Raw genomic sequence first — 17,701 nt, 5'->3', positions numbered from 1 at the left:
TGCATCGTTTATCCTTTTGATCTTTCGTTCAAAAAATTGCCAAAAATCTAACCTTTCATTGAAGTAAAAGAATTGAAAGTGGGGGGGAAATCACATTATGAAATAAATGTTTTTGAGTTGTAACAGTCAGATAGAGAAAAGGTGATATGATGGTGGTGGTTGTGATTTAACATAATCATTTGACCTGAATCACTGAACTCATATAAAGCCCAATTTCTGAGTAAGATTTACTTTGTTTATTGTATCAGCCCTGTCTCTGTATAGCATAATATTTTTAACTTTTACAACACAATCCAAATAATTTATTCAAGTTGTTCACATATAAAATTTTTTTTTTGACACAGACATCAAGAATCAGCCTGTGAATCTCAACAATGGTGGCAATTATAAAGCATGTTGCAGTACATTCTGGGTGCCACCAATCAAAACTCATTCATGGCTGCCATCATGCATTGCTGCATGAATAAATAATAAGCTTGTGTTCAGAGGTAATATATGTTTGTCACCATTGCTGAGATTCATACGCTAATTATTCATGTCTGTGTGTGCCTACCTGAAATAACAGTTTTTTTTGTAATTGATTTGATCATTTGGATTTCATTGAAAAAGCTATAAATGGTACACTCAACAACAACAGTGCTGCTATAATCCATAAGGTAAACTTAACTCAGAAATTATGCTCTCAATGAGTTCAGTGATTCAGGTCAAATAATGATTATGTTAAAACACAACCAACACCATCAGTACACCTTTTTTTGTTCATCTGGCTGTTATAACTGAATTACAGCAGCCAAAGAAAATCTAAAGTTAATAATGTAAGGGTCAAGAGCCCAACTAAACTAAACACCAATCACCGCGCTAGCCAGACATGTCATACTTCATCCCTGATTCAAAAAAACGTCATGCTTCTATACAAAACTTCGAGCTAGAGCGCATTGAATCAGTGTGAACAAAAGCGGAGCTAGTGTGCGAGTGAGCCATTTTATCAGAGCAATATTGTCAACGTCAGCGAGTATTTGCATTAGATTATTATTATTATTAGTATCTAATGGCATCAATAAAGCTTACCCGCAATGAAGTGTTGGGTCTTATCGCGGATCCTGATTCTGAAGGGAAATATCTGCCTTCAGAAGATGACGGTGATTCTGAAAGTGAAAGTATAGCCCTACACAAAGCACAAACGGTGAATCCTTTGCCCAATGTAGATGGTCATTTGCTCAATGTCAGTGGTGGGAACAATATTTCCCGGGGTCGGAGTGTTCATCGCGAAGTTATCAGGCGTGTTAGTGTTGTGGGGAACGAGGCGGGAGATTTTTACCGCGCTAGCCACGTAGATTTGTCTTCTGACCGTGTGCCTCTCCGCAATCGCGGCGACAGTATTTTGGCGGAGACTTTGTCTAATGCCACTGGGTATGTTAGACGAGGTCGAAGTATTCATAGGACAATTAGGGGGCAACGTGGAGGCAGGGTGGGGAGTCGCAATGACAATGACAGTAGTCCGAGCTGTGCACACTCGGCGCACGCGCGAGGCAGATCTTGCCACGCTGCTCGTAGCAGGAGCAGAGGCGGTGTGACACAGGGCAGAGGGGTTGTTATGCATAGTCTATCGCATATGAATAATATATATGTGCCCCATACATGGAATCAGAGTGCCTACTGTATGTAGTAAATGGAAAATCTCTGCAGCAAAAGGCCAACCGCTACATGCATATGGTTTGTTTCTACCATTTATTAGTAATGATTTACACAGTTTGTTCACTACTTACTATTTACCTGAGCATTCAGTATTGTGCAATATAGCATACAGAAGGTGAGGGACATTTTGGGGGGAAAGAAGTTCTGCATTTTATCATTTAAACATGTGACTTTTCTTGAAAATTCTATAATCCAAAGTGGCCGCCGCCATATGACTTCATAATATGCAAATTAGATGGGGAAATGTAATCCCTACATAAACTTTGGGTCATCCTTAATATTTCTCTAATTTACAGAAAGTCTCTATCTTTTATCACTTTTAAGATATAGCCTTTTGAAATTAAGATGTCAAAATTGAAAATTTTTGGAACAAAACCTCTGGCGCCTAAAGGGTTAAGAAAGCCAGCACTACTGGTCACATCTATGGTTAGATTGATTTGTTTAGATCCAGTGAAGTCGTGTCCCACCACTTTTTCTCAGGATCGATATTGTCCCCCAATGCTTTTTGAAACATTGAGGCTCGGAGGTACCTAATACAAATAAATAAAACATCTCCAGTTAACTAGCAGAGCATTCATTTTGTTCACTGTTAAATAAGAGATCTAGTGCTAGAATGTGTTGTTTTTTAACTCAAGCTGAGTTATTGTTTGCTGCTATCCAGTGCTCGAATTGAGTCAAGTCTTATGGGGGGTCCCCAAGTTTTTTTTAGGGGGGGGGGGGGGGTCGGTGGATGTAGGTTTAGTCTTGCAATATACACTTTATACAAAATATACAATATATTTGATCATAATATGCATAAATATATCTTATTTATTAAAAACGTTTGATAAAGAATTCTATAGGCTATATATATATATATATATATATATATATATATATATATATATATATATATACACATATAAATATTCTTTTTAATTACTTACTAAAGTAATACTGGATTTAGAGGGCAGCAGACCCAAAACAGCAACTATGGCAAATATACCAGGGCACTACATATAAGGCTCTTGAAGACCCGTAAAAGCAAGTAACTTCAAAATACATTGAAATGTCTTAAAAACAGTAGAAAATAATCAGATGGCTTCCAGACTCACTGGATGTTATCACTGTCAAATTCAACAGTGGCACAGAAATAATTATTTCATAATGTCTCCGAAAGCAGTGATAAAAGAGCAGTGAGTAACTTCAAAAGGATATCTATCTTCACAACTTTTTTATTACTTAAACATTAGCAAAAGAATGGAAAAATACTATCAGGCTGTAATGATGTAGATAGGTATGAACCCAGGTGCAGGAACTTTACTCAAAGAGTACAGGACAACTGGGCAAACAGGATACAGTCTTTGGAATAGTTTATAAGTTTAAAATAGGCATGTCCAGGAGATTCTCCAAAGTTAACTCAGGATTCATCCATAACAAACATCAAAGTAATTTCAGGAACCAGTGGATGAAGACATAAACCAAAACTCAGGACCGGTAAGTATTTACTGGTAAGCATCCAATTTCTTCAGAAGCAGGGATAACAAAAATCTCAAATGAGAAATGACCTCTTCAGCAGAAAGTATATATAAACTCAGTTTCTTTTCCCACAACTGAAATGGAGAACTGAACATAACTATATATAATGTGTTACAGAAAACAAGTATCAAGTAATATCTGAGACACAAATAACATCCAGGAAAACACAAGAGTGCACTGAGAGTCCTTCCATGAGTGCACAGAGAGTAAGTATTTATAACATTCAAGCCAGACAAAGACTGATTGTCACTGCAGTATTTTTAAAGTACACCAAATGCTTTAAAAACAAGCATCAGGAGTGGTTTTTTAATGCTCTGGGAAGCCCAAGCAAGCAAACAATGTTAGATGGCAGAGCAACGAGTTCACAGGTGACAGGCAATGTTAATGAAAGAAAAACATTTTAATCTAGAACAGACCACAGTGGTCTGTCTGGTTTTGTCTGTGCTTGCCTTCCTGTTTTGGTTGCAGTTGACAGCCGATGGCCGTCTATCAACCAAGAGAGCACAAATGATTTTGGGTCAAACTGCTCCACTGGAGGGCCATTGACGTCTAGAAACAGGACAGAAGAAAGGCTTTTGGCCCTCAGGCAATTTCTCCTCTTGTTAGCGGTATCACTCATGGCTGAAAATCCGCGTTCACATTCAGCTGAGGTGGCCAGGTAGGTTTTGCTAGCTGTAATCAGCCTCTTGATCGTCTTCCCAGGACTGTTACCTTCAAGTTTCCACAACCTATACTCTTCAACAGCAGCTCTGGTGGTTACTCCTAGATTCTTAGCAAGGTCATGAATTTCCTTTTTTTACCATACAGGACAAGGGAATTACGGTCTTTGGGCCAACAGGATGGTTCGAGTGGAGTCAGAAGCTCAGTAAGGTCTGAGTCAGGGAGACGAACAGAGAGATTATCAATGACGGCCTGTAGGAAGATATTCTCCTTGGTGGCTTCTAGTGTGATGCCTTTGAACATGCATGCTGTTATCCTCCCTTCTGCCTTTGCGAGTGACTTTCCTGGTGTTGTTTTCATGGCCTCCAGGACCTCCATAGTCAAAAGAGTCCACCGACTGGCATCAGTGAGAGATGTGTTTCGATTCTGCAGTTTCAGAGAGAGGCTTTGTAACTCACGCAGCACATCTTTCATCAGTCCAAGGTCTTTAACAAAGCTTGTGCCGATGAGTTTCCTTAATAGTCCACTGCATTTTCGTCGATCCAAATCAGTGCGGGAAACATCCACAGAAGCTTTCTGCATTTGTGTGGCAAGTGCTGGAAAGTCCCGCCAAACAGCTCTGACAGTGCTGAAACTGCTGGCAACCCAGCGAATGGAGAAAATCTGCCCAATCTTCAGCAGTGAGATGTTAACATGAGTGGCAGCATCATAGAGCAGTCTGGCATTTTTTGGAGATTGGTGGTAAAACGTATACAACTTTGAAATAAAGATTTCAAAGTGGTTACTTCCAGTTACAGACTTGCATGCATCATGCACTGCCAACTCTAGCTTGTGTGCAAGACAATGAATGCCCTTCAATGAAGGGAAGTCTTTTCTCATTTTTGCAATCAGTCCACTCTCTCTTCCTGTCATGACTGATGCTCCATCTGTGGCGATGCTGATCAGGTTCGATTTTAAATATTCATCATCCAAACCTGCTGTCAAAAGGGTTTTCTTAAGAGCTTGATACAATGCTTCTGCTGTTGTTCCCTTATCTAGCTCTACAAGATCAAGGAAAATGTTTTCAATGTCATCTTTGCCTGTCACATCTGCTCTCAAGTAAATTATTAAATAGCTTTTGCCAAAGTTACTGCTTTCATCAACTGACAAACTCACAAAAGAATCATTGGACTTCAATGGGATATCGTTGACTTTTTCATTTTAGTGGCAATGTGTTCAATCATAGCGATACACGTATGATCCGATCGGTGTGAAGGGCCCATTTTTCCTCCACTGACTTCTTGCAGCATTATCAGTCTGCTCATTTTTACTGAATGCTAATCTCTCTTTTGCCACAAAGTAGGCTGTTCTTATACTGTTGGCTGTTTCTCTGACAAGCACATCGTTAACCTTCTCTGTTAGTGTGGGGAGGATCTCTTTTTCTTTCTGGGCTTCAATTTCTAGAGCCCTCTGATGAGCCTGACTGTCCCGGTGTTTGTATATATTTTTTTCTCATGGCACGTACATTCATTGCTTGGACCCTCCCTAAAGCCCACTCTTCTGCCACTTGAACACCTTTATTTTTTGTACACATTCGTTTAACATCTCTACATGCAATACATCCAATTTTGTTTTCATTGATGTACAGCCATGGGGAATATTGTTTCCTCCATATCTCTAACTGATTTCTCCAGTTATCAACTTCCTTGCTCTGAGTTTTTGTGGTGCTGAGCCGTTCAGAGCTGTTGGTGGGAGTTAGCTGTTCTGAGCTGTTGCTGACCTGCTCTTTGCTTTTGTTGACCTGTGCTGAGCTGCTGTTGTTGGTACAGACCCATATAAAGCTGTTATCACTGCATTTGTCCTCTTCTGAGATCTTGTCGCTGCTAACCTGTGCTGAGCTCCTGCCACTGCCCTCTGCTAAACTGGAATGGCCTGTGCTTGCCTTGGAGGTCCTCTTTACCTGCACACTAGACAATGCCATGTTTTGATTTCAATAGTTTTATTTTTAAATAAATACACATGATGAAATGAAATATACACTACCATTCAGAAGTTGAGATCGGTACCATTTTTTAAATGTTTTTAAAAGTCTCTTCTGCTAAAAGCTGCATTGATTTGATTGAAAAAACAGTAATATTGCGAAATATTGTTTTCTATGTGAATATATAGTAAAATGCGTGATCAACGCTGAATTTTCAGCATCATTACTCCAGTCTTCAGTGTCACATGATCCGTCAGAAATCACTCTAATATGATCTGATGATCAACAAACATTTATGTAATAAACATTTATTTTATTTTTCAGGATTTTTTTATCAATAGAAAGTTCAAAAGAACAGTTTCTATTTGAAATAGAATCTTTTGTTACATTATAAATGTCTTTACTGTCACTTTTGATCAATTTAATGCAACCATACTGAATAAAAGTATTAATTTCTTTCCCAACATTTTTAAAAAAATACATTCTTACGGACCACAAGCTTTTAAATGGTAGTGTATAATGCTACAAAAGTTTATATTTCAGAGCTGAAGGATCATGTGATGAAGACTGGAGAAACGATGGTGAAAATTCAGCTTTGATCACAGAAATAAATGATATTTTATTGTATTATTATTTTAAATTGTAATAATATTTCATAAAATTACTGTTATTACTGTATTTTGCATCAAATCAATGCAGGCTTGGTGAGCAGAAGAGACTCGTGAACTTTTGAACAGTAGTGTACATCCAACAGAATGATTCTAGCTTTTTTTACCAATGTAGTTTTTATCCTAAAAACAACTGGATGATTAATGTGGATTATGTGACACTGTGATAATAATGTTTGTTCCAAAAGACTTGATTAAATGGATGAAACTTGTTTATTAGATAATAAAAATTAGATTGTGACAAAACAGGCTGTCAGTCAGTGTGTTGGTGGGGATTTTTCAACTATTTCAGCACATGCGATGTTTACATAGTTACGTCCAGTAGGTGGCGGAAAAGCACTGTTATGAGTGAGTAAGTCAGCAACTATTCAACGACCATTTCAGTGAAAAGGGCTGCTTTATTCAGAAACAAACAATGCCATGGCAATCAATGTCAATTATTGCTATTTCAAGAGTGAATCCCGCATAAATGCGTATGTAAATCCCGAAATTTTGTGTTTACGTGGCCATTGGTCCTGGCTGGCAGCATGAAAAACAAGTTTTATACAAATTCTGAATGGAAATTAGAAAGCATAGAAAGCACACAACGATCGCTCCCTTTACTAAAAAGCTGTTATCCATCTCCGTCGAGATCTCTAGCACTCCCGTAGAACCAGGACTATTAATAATGAAAAAAATAGTTACTTAAGCCTAAATGTTTCCAATTTACGCAAGGAATACATATACATACCCCCCCTAATTCTATTTTTTACTTCTTATGGGGGGTCCCTAATACCTTATGGGGGGTCCCGGATCCCCCCAGCCCCCCCTCAATTCGAGCACTGGTCTGAATTAGCAAATCCAGGTGATTGGAACAAAATACTGAGGAGGACTTTTAGTTTCTGTACCTGGACTTTTTCTTTCTGAACCTGGACTTTACACCTCTGCATAGCAATGCCACATGTCATCCAAGAGCAAATAAAATAAACCAGAACTGGACCTTATCTGAGCCACACAATCTGTGTAAATTAAATATGGAGTCATTTCAGCCACATCCTTAGATGAAATCACCTGAAGATAAAAGAAGACATTGAATGGACTGAATTTTCAGCTCAAACTGTTTCTTTGTCTCAGCCATAATCTGTGCCACAGCCTAGTGTTTGCCCTACAGCCTCTCAGGCCCCGCGGAGGGTCATATTGCCATCAGTGGACCCACCTCAACTGACGGGCGCATGGATAAGAAACCTGAGAAATTTAAAAATTTTGTTTGTTGATGTGTTAAACACAAATTAGTTGTATGTGCACTGTACTTTTACTGTACTGTATAATAACACACATAATTTGAATTTTCATACAGGATTTAAGGAATGTGTGATCTAGGAGTGTTGATAGGCCTAATATAGGCTACATGTTGATGCACTATTGCATATGCAGTGTTGTCATGTTAATAGATTGTTGCGATGTTGTAGAGTTATTCAGTATTATATTGTGATAGAAACAAGGATGTATTGATATATATATATATATATATATATATATATATATATATATATATATATATTTTGTATATATATATATATATATAGATATATATTGTAGAGGTTATTTTGTGCTCCTGTCTCTTTAAGGCAGGGCGCGCTGGAAAAAAAAAGAGAAGAGAAGTGAAGTGAGTTGTATGCGAGTTAGAGGCTGTTCATGCTGTTATGCCGATGCTTCTGATTAAAGAAGAAACAATTATCACCACTGTAACCCGTGTTTCATTTATGTTACCCACGATGAAGAGACTGGATCACCGATACTGCATCAAGAAATAAGGGTTACAATTGTAGGCTACTCCCAACAATGCTAAAAAAATAAACGTGTAATAGCGTGTTATGGGCTTTATGACATGGTAGAGCCAGATATGACACGCTTCTGCAACATGCATCACATCAGATGATCAGATGAGAATCTCTTCATCAAGCCAACGCGCAAATTACCGTGAATAAAACTGAAAGTAGGCCTACAGCACAACACGGACGGAAATGAGTCATAAAAACTGAATCTACTGTATTACACGGGATTTAATGGATTAAATGGTTCATGTTCTCGGAATAACAATGTTTTTGACTCCACTAGGGCACATAAACACAGCAGTAAAGTGACTCCCATTGACCAGGAATGAGGAAGCTGCTTTACACACACTCCTGTTTTACACACGTCACTCAAACACTCAAGCAGGAAACCATTTCAACTCCTCGGTTCAGGGAAACAGAAACTGAAGTATTGTTGAGCTGTTGTGTGTCTGTGTCTCTGTATCGATGCAGTAAAATGGCAGAAGCCAAATTTTCTCAGGATGAGTTCATGTGTCCAGTGTGTCTGGATCTCCTGAAGGATCCAGTGACTCTCCACTGTGGACACAGTTACTGTAAGATCTGTATTACAGACTGCTGGGATCAGGAGGATGAGAAGAAAGACTACAGCTGCCCTCAGTGCAGACAGACCTTCAGTCCAAGACCTGCTTTAGCTAAAAACACCATTCTGGCTGAACTGGTGGAGAAACTGAAGAAGACTAAACTTCCTGCTGACTGTTACGCTGGATCTGGAGATGTGGAGTGTGACGTCTGTACTGGAAGAAAATACAAAGCCGTCAAGTCCTGTCTGGTGTGTCAGGAATCTTACTGTCAAACTCATTTAGACCGTCATGAGGAATTTCACTCTCGTAAACCACACAAAGTGATTGATGCCACTGGACGACTGCAGGACATGATCTGTCGTAAACATGATAAAGAGCTAGAAATGTTCTGTATTACTGATCAACAGTGCATTTGTGTGTGGTGTAAAGAGAGTGAACATAAAAACCACAACACTGTATCAACTGCAGCACAGAGGACAGAGAAACAGGTATGAACTGAGAGGGATTGATCACACAGAAATGAAAGTGTCTTCATTTACTCACTCATTTACTCATGTTGTTCCAAACCGGTTTGACTGAGTTTCTTATGTGGGATGTAAAAGATGATATTTTGAAAAAATTGTCATATGTTAGTCTATACATTGAAAGTCAGTGAGGTACAAAAGTTTCAAGCTCCAAAAAAAAAAAAGAAAAAAACATAAAAGTAATATAAACAACTAGTGGTTAAAAAAAGAAGTACACTTAAGTGTATTGATATGCACTTGCACTGTACTTCAAATTAAAAGTATATTTAAAAAAAACTGCACTTGCAGATAATATAATATTAAATTAAATGAAAAGCCACTTAAGTGCACTTAAAGAGAGTCAATTTTCATAAGTACACTTTATAAAGTACACTTTTTATAATATAAAATTAAAAGTTTTACTTAAGTTTTACTTTAAAGTACATTTTAATAATATTTAATATTTCAAATTAACTCAATGGAATTATGAAATTACATTTTATACATAAATACTATTTAATTGGGTCAAAATGTCACTCTTAAGTTCAGCTAATTGCTTTAAATTTAAATGTAAATTATAATACATTTTTCTATTTAATTGCAATTAACATGCAATTATGTGTCTGAAAACGTTACGTTCAGTTCAACATTATATTAGTATATGATTTCCAGAATAAGTACACTTTTTAAAAATGTCAAAGTTTGATACACAAATGAAATCAAATCATTGATGAACGTGGAGCCCAAATCAAATATGATGACATCAAAAACATCAAACTTCACTGGTGTTTGTGTCATGACATCACGATGTTGAATCATGTGACTGTGACGTGCAAGAACCAATGAGGTTTGATGTTATTGACGTGTCACCATATTTTATTTGATCTCTGTAAACCACTGAGACATTCTTCTGAATATCTTCTGTTGTGTCTCACAATAGAGAGAAAGTCATACAGGTTTGGAACAACATGAGCGAGAGTAAATGATGACAGAATTAAAACTTTAGGGTGAAGTATTCATATAAAACTGAGTACTGATGAAATAATGTTGACATTTCAGTTGTCATTTGCTGTCATTGGTTTGTCCTCCAGAAACAGCTGAAGGAGACACAGATGAAGATCCGTCAGAGAATCCAGCAGAGACAGAAAGATCTTCAGCATCTGAGAGAGGCTGTGAAGTCTCATAAGGTGAGTCTGGAGAAGAAGAGAAGTTTGAGACGTCTCAGTTTGGACTCTGTCAGTCCTGCTAAAGCAAATGTGTGATTGTGATGTGTGTGTAACAGCGCTCTGCACAGACAGCAGTGGAGGACAGTGAGAAGATCTTCACTGAGATCATCCGCTCCATTGAGAGAAGCCGCTCTGAGGTCACACAGCGGATCAGAGATCAGGAAAAGACTGCAGTGAGTCGAGCTGAAGGACGACTGGAGCGACTGGAGCAGGAGATCAATGATCTGAGGAGGAGAGACGCTGAGCTGGAGCAGCTTTCACACACACAAGATCACATCCAGTTCCTGCAGGTAACAGAGATCTAGGAGAACAGGATCATAGTGGACTTGAGCAAGATCCTGCTATGACAGAGAAACATTTCATGAGAGCAGAATGAGCCGTTGACTGAGATGTTGTCAGGAATTCAGTCAGATTCAGTCGAGTGTTGTGTTATCATATAATCATCAGTCAGACGCTCATCTGATCATCTTCTGTTTAAAGAGATGCACTCACAAAGCCCTGGGACATTTACCATTAAATATTAACTCATTTTTCCTTCTGGTTTCTTCTGTCTTGATGAAATCAGTGAACTTGATGATATCAATATTCGGCCAACTGGATTTTCCAAATCTTTTATTTCTACTAAAATATGTTTAATAATTTCTACCAAAATTGGGTCATGTGATCTTCAAAGTTGATAATATTGATTTTTATTTCCATAACTGTTTACCTGCAAAACATTGATGAATTTGTTCACAAAGTCTCCAGACAGGAAGTGAGGCTGTATATTAGCAATGCTTATAAAAGCCAAACAAAACCTGACCTTGAGATCCTTAAGAGTCCTTGTGAAGTTTCAGTGTCACTAACAGCCAAAAGTTACATATGATAGTCAATCTACTCGTAGCCTTTGAGCTGCTTTTCCTCAAATCTTCTCAACATGCAGATGTTTTATCATCCAAACACCTGGAAAGTTCACACATAGTCCCTCGTGAAAAAGAAGTGTCATTAATTGATTGTGCACTTGTAGTTAATTACTTCAAATCTTACAAATATATATATATATATATAATTTTTTCTCTGCAAACTCCACTTGCAGTAATATAATATTATTGAAATAAAAGTTCAGAGACACTGTCATGACTATTTAGCAGCGGTAGACGACAACACGAAGAAGATAAATGGAAAAGACTTTATTGACAAAGGATTAACAGACCGTTAATGAGAACCGACTAATTTGAACTGAAACACAGGCTTATAAATACTAGAGCAAACTAAGATAATTAGATAAACACAGGTGAAGCAAAGAGGAAACTAATGAGTAACTATAGTAACAAACAAGAGGATAATGAGTAACTATAGTAACAAACAAGAGGATAATGGTTAACTATAGTAACAAACAAGAGGATAATGAGTAACTATAGTAACAAACAAGAGGATAATGAGTAACTATAGTAACAAACAAGAGGATAATGAGTAACTATAGTAACAAACAAGAGGATAATGAGTAACCTAGAAAACAAATGAGAACAAAATAAGTAAACATGAAATGAAAATTAACTAAACAGTGTTCATATGACAACTATGTTTCTTAACACACTTTAAGTGGAGTTTTAAAATGTGCACTTTGTAACAATGTCAAATTAAAAGTTTTAATTTGTAGATTTTAAATCATTGTTTTAATACTAATCTATAGGGATGCACCGATACCGATACCAGTATCGGTATCGGGCCCGATACCAAGCTCATGTACTTGTACTCGTACTCGTAAAAATACCCCGATACCAAAGACCGATACCTCACGTATATCCTTAGCTTATATTTCTTAATTCTTATGAACACTCTTCCTGCAGTTATAGTGTTGCTAGATTTAATAGTAAACTCTAATATTTCACTTTACACTTTCGGCTGTGATTACATTGTTACTCAGTGTTATGTTAAACATTTGTTCTGTGATTTCTTTGGCACCTTATGACAAATTTGATTGTCTTGTTGTCTGTGATTTCTTTAGCACTTTGACAACTTTGTGACAGGCAGGTAAAAATTACATTCATTATGTCCTTGGTTTTGCCCTTTGGAGGTTATTGGACACTGTGAAATTTGGGCTTTGAAAATTTGTGATAAGCACAATAAGAATTATTTATTTTTTTAGGTTTATTTAAGTTGTTGAAAATAAAGATGCTGATTTGTTCATTAGTCTCATTGTGTTGTTCTTAGAAAATTGCCACATAAAACGAGAACCCCCCCAGTACAACAGGCATCGGTATCGGTATCGGCGAGTACCAGGAAAAAAATATCGGTACTCGTACTCGACCCTTAAAAAGTGGTATCGGTGCATCCCTACTAATCTATTTTTCATGCTTTAAAGAAATGCACTTATTTTGATGTGTTAACTAACATAATAAAGCACATGTAAAATACTTGATTATAATTTTAAATGTAGTGTTATTCAATATTATATTTAAAATTAAACAAACAGGTTTCAATATAAATTACATTAAGTATATTTTAGTTTATCATAAATGTGTGTCAGTTCATTCATTCAACTTTAACCATATTTCAAAGACCATAACAGTAATTATGAAATTACATATAAAGATACTTAAATACTTCCGTGAGTCAAAAAGCTCTCTAAATATTAGCTAATTGCATTTAATTTAAATGTAGACTAAGACATTTATTTAATTAAAATAATTATTTTAATTATAATTTTTAAAATAATTAAGTGTCTGAAAGCATTTCTTTCAATCTGCTCCTATATATATATATATATATATATATAAATTATATTGTTAAGTGTGAAATACTGGAGTTTGTAGCATTAAATGCTGAATATGAGAAGATTGTGTCTGATCGTGTGAAAGTGCTGGATTGAAGCGAGTCACTGAAGAGAAGTCAAGTCTACAAGAGCCGCACAGATCTGATATAGTGCAGGTTATTGGCTGAAGTGTGGAGATGATGAGTTTTGATTTCTGTTTTCTGTAGAGTTTCCAGTCTCTCTCAGCACCTCCTGAATCTACAGACGAACCCGGCGTTCCCTTCGCTTCTCTCTCCTCTTTTGATGGCATGAGAGAATCTGTCCGTCAGCTGAGAGACAAACTGGAGGATTTCTGCAAAGAGGAGATCAAGAAGATCTCAGACGGAGGTAAAGTCCTGCGCCTCGTTTATACAGACGTGTGGAGAAAGATCCTAAATCTGAACGAACAACCGTTTCTGAAATATTCCTATGAAAAAAACTTTTAAATGCATCACAGTTTATAAATCACAGTTCATGTTAAATTCAAATGCAATGTGAACAAGTGCATCAAATCCACAGAACGGCCACAAATATCCCTTGTGTATTCATGACGTAGGATGATATTCATGGAATTTAGGATCAATCCGATGTGTGTGTTTTATAAATGAAGCCCCTGGAGATTATTCATCTCTCTCAGAAATCAGTCCATCATCTAATATCATACAGCATTATATTAGAAATGTCTCAGAAATTAATGTATTTTATCTTGTCATTTCTCTTCACCCTGTTCATGTCTGTTTATTTCCGCAGTCACATTCACAAACATGAATCCCAAGACCAGGAACGACTTCCTACAATGTGAGTCACTATAAAACAAGCAGAAAAACTCACTGAATGTGTTCATGTTCTTCCTGTAGAAGGAGAAATAAATCATGATAGAAGAGTTTTATAATTGATCATGTAAATGAGGATTTGCTCAGGATATTTGGTCATCTGTACTGAGACACTGATGATACATTGAACATTGATTCATGAAGAGATCAGATACATTAAAACATCAGAAAGATTCATAATTTCTGTTTCTGATGTGTTTTCTCTCCATCAGATTCCCATCAGCTGACTCTGGATCTGAACACAGTGAATAAACGCCTCCGTCTCTCTGAGAGGAACAGAGTTATTACTGTCACTAACAGAGAGCAGCCGTATCCTGATCATCCAGACAGATTTGATCAGTGGCGTCAGGTGTTGTGTAGAGAGAGTGTGTGTGGACGCTTTTACTGGGAGGTTGAGTGGACTGGGAATAGTGTGTGTATATCAGTGTCATATAAGAGCATCAGCAGGAAGGGATCGGGTTATGAGTGTATGTTTGGATATAATGATCAGTCCTGGAGTTTGGATTGCTCTTCCTCCAGTTACACATTCTGGCACAATAAGAAAAACACTGATCTCCCTGTAAAGTCCATCAGCAGAAGAATAGGAGTGTGTGTGGATCACAGAAGAATACGAGTGTGTGTGGATCACAGAAGAATAGGAGTGTATGTGGATCACAGTGCAGGAACTCTGTCCTTCTACAACGTCTCTGACACAATGAGTCTCATCCACACAGTCCAGACCACATTCACTCAGCCGCTCTATCCTGGGTTTTATGTTTATTCTGGATCATCAGTGAAACTGTGTTGATGTTTCAGAACAGATATAGAGAGATTTTACCCATAATACTTTGAGCTGCACAATAAATCAGTAACAGTGAGATGTTATAGAGACTCTTATTTCTTCTTCATTACATTAATACTGATGAACTTCGCTGAAATAAAACAGAATAAATGTGTGTATCAAATCCTCATTGAGACAGTAAAAACAGTGTGTGTGCTTTTCTCAAGCTGTTTTGATGAAAATCTTCAAAAAAAATTGTAGTGACATAATAAATTGTTTTTATTATTATTACTATCAAAAAGTATCTTTCAGTTGAAATAATAAAACGTCTCAGGTTACGTATGTAACCCTGGTTCCCTGAGAGGGAACGAGACGCTGCGTTGAGACGCGGTGGGAACGCTCTGCGTGATTGCGTCGTGAAGCACGTGTATAATCAGTCCAATGGAAGAGCGAGACGTCATAGGCGGTGACGTCATAGACCAGGAAGCTATAAAGCACACCAGAAAACAGACCGCGACAGCTTCTGAAAAAGCCTGAAGCAAGTCGATCAGGGCATGCAGGAAGTATGGCGGGAGAACGCAGCGTCTCGTTCCCTCTCAGGGAACCAGGGTTACATACGTAACCTGAGACGTTCCCTTTCAAGGGAACTCGAGCTGCGTTGAGACGCGGTGGGAACCCCATACCCACTACGCCATAAGACAAATGCCCGTTCTGTGTGAAGTCCTTGCGCACACTAGAAGCAAGCAACCTAGCCCCGGGAGTGGAGAGGTGTAGGTCATAAAATCTAACAAATGTATGAGGTGAGGACCAGCCTGCCGCATTACAAATATCCTGAAGGGAAACACCCGAAATTAAAGCCTAGAGGCAGCCATACTCCTAGTAGAATGGGCCTGAACAGCCACAGGTGAACGCTGTCCGGCCGCTTCATAAGCAAGTGAGATAGCCTCAACTACCCACTTGCTCATTATCTGTTTAGATGCAGGGCAACCTATCTTAGGTTACCCGAAGCAGACAAATAATTGTAGCATCCAAAGCATCCAAAGCCCGGACAGGGCATAACAGATTTAAGATTTTCCTGATCTGGGGTATAAAAGGTGGAGGACAGAAGGCCTGGAGCACAAATGACCGCACATTTAGTAGGGACCTAGAAATACAACCCGATCTGGGGTGAAGAAATACTACCACCAACCAGGTGCAAATCCAAGTACGTGCAGGCCTCAGCCTCATGTACCACGGAGAAGACGAAATTAGGGATCTCTCCTCAGAGATAGCCCAGCAAAGAAACATTCATTACAGAAATCAAGTACTGTACCAAAAAGGGCAGAAACGAGATTCAGAAGGCGTTCTCTGCACCAGGCAGAGAACAGCATATTAGTCTTCTCGTGGAGGGAGCTCTAGACTGGAGTATGGTCTCCACGACCTCGGTCGAGAAACCTGAATCTATGAGCTGGGCCCCCTCAGAGGCCGAGCCCACAGTATCCACAACTCCAGAGCTCCCAGGAGCAAAGATATCGGGAAAAGCGTATAGGTGTAGTGGCAACCACACCTATTACCTTACATCCAGTCCAAGCGGAGCTGGATGCGTGAGGGAGAAACACAAGGGCAAAGCATTGTAAAAGCGATGCGAAAGGTCGACTTGTAGTTTGACCGAAGTTCTCCCTAAGAAGCTCCACCACCTCGGGGTGAACTCTCCATTCCCCGGGCCACAGCCCCTGCCTCAACAGGATATCTGCTCTGATATACGAGACCATCAGTGTGTTGTCCGGACCCTTCGCCGACCAACCACTCATGATTTCCCCCGACTTGTGAGGGAAACATCCGTCGATAGCATTATGCGTCGACAAGAAGCCCCCAACACTGGGCCTGGGCGAGGAACCAAGGTTCTTCCACATGACCGAGGCACGAAGGCATAGCTGCGTGACCTTGATCATGCGAAAACGGATTTCCCCTCGGAGAAAACCCCTTGGTCCCGAGCCACCACTGCAGGGGTCTCATGTACAGAAGGCCAAAAGTAACTACGTTGGACGCAGCTGCCATGAGCCCCAGCCAAAGACCGTTCACCGAGCGGCCACTCATGACCGCCCCCCATCCTGTGAGGGAAGCATCCGTCGATAGCGTGACGCGTCGACAAGAAGCACCCAGCACTGGGCCCTGGGCGAGGAACCAAGGTTTCTTCCACATGACCGAGGCACGAAGGCATAGCCGCGTGACCTTGATCATGCGAAAAACGGATTTCCCCTCGGAGAAAACCCCTTGGTCCCGAGCCACCACTGCAGGGGTCTCATGTACAGAAGGCCAAAAGTAACTACGTTGGACGCAACTACCATGAGCCCCAACAGTCTCAGAGACTGTTTGCAGTGAGTGACTGACCTAGTTTTACATTTTTTACGGCTGTGAGAATCGCAGAAATACGTGCAGGAGACAGACGTGCTTGCATTGTTGTCGAATCCCATAATACACCTAGAAAGTGGTCCTCAAGCTGGGAGGAGTACACTCTTTTTGGTGTTGAGCCGCAACCCCAACCTCCTTATGTGGGACAGAACGACATCTCGATGTTGAACTGCCAAAAGCTCGGACTGAGCTAAAAATCAACCAATCGTCGATATAATTTAATACGCGAATGCCCTGGAATCTCAGAGGAGCCAAAGCTGCATCCACGCATATTGTAAAAGGTGTGGGGTGATAACCTAGGCCGAATGGAAGAACCCGATACTGGTATGCTTCGCCCCTG

The 17,701-nt window shown here is 39.1% G+C and overlaps 1 protein-coding gene and 1 pseudogene across 2 annotated transcripts; one reads left to right on the top strand and one right to left on the bottom strand.

Annotated features, from left to right (window-relative positions):
* Positions 1-3,731: 3,731 nt before the first annotated feature.
* On the bottom strand, positions 3,732-5,833 carry LOC143738587 (E3 SUMO-protein ligase KIAA1586-like; annotated as a pseudogene).
* A 2,741-nt stretch (positions 5,834-8,574) lies between these two features.
* Positions 8,575-15,067, top strand: LOC143738652 (tripartite motif-containing protein 16-like). 2 transcript variants are annotated; one of them, XM_077230708.1, is made up of 6 exons: positions 8,575-9,363; positions 10,470-10,565; positions 10,673-10,894; positions 13,566-13,725; positions 14,128-14,175; positions 14,423-15,067. In XM_077230708.1, the coding sequence occupies exons 1-6, from the start codon at positions 8,641-8,643 to the stop codon at positions 14,995-14,997; spliced, it is 1,824 nt and encodes a 607-aa protein (XP_077086823.1). In that variant the 5' UTR covers positions 8,575-8,640; the 3' UTR covers positions 14,998-15,067. The 2 variants fall into 2 exon arrangements, with proteins under 2 accessions (XP_077086823.1, XP_077086822.1); XM_077230707.1 differs by having other exon boundaries at positions 8,721-9,363; positions 10,661-10,894.
* Positions 15,068-17,701: the final 2,634 nt, after the last annotated feature.

Source organism: Siphateles boraxobius, unplaced genomic scaffold (genome assembly GCF_051911475.1).
Source record: "Siphateles boraxobius isolate OS27281-9 unplaced genomic scaffold, OSU_SipBor_1 15, whole genome shotgun sequence".
NCBI classification, from domain to species: domain Eukaryota; kingdom Metazoa; phylum Chordata; class Actinopteri; order Cypriniformes; family Leuciscidae; genus Siphateles; species Siphateles boraxobius.
Note: the sequence above shows the minus strand (reverse complement) of the source record. Positions and strands in the feature narration are given on the sequence as shown.

What these genes read in the sequence shown, in the direction of transcription:
- LOC143738652 (XM_077230708.1), top strand. Translation starts at nt 8,641, where the DNA reads ATGAGGAAGCTGCTTTACACACACTCCTGTTTTACACACGTCACTCAA. An exon ending in AGGCTGTGAAGTCTCATAAG is followed by an intron (nt 10,566 to 10,672) that starts GTGAGTCTGGAG and finishes CGCTCTGCACAG; the next exon opens with ACAGCAGTGGAGGACAGTGA. An exon ending in CAGGAACGACTTCCTACAAT is followed by an intron (nt 14,176 to 14,422) that starts GTGAGTCACTAT and finishes TCTCTCCATCAG; the next exon opens with ATTCCCATCAGCTGACTCTG.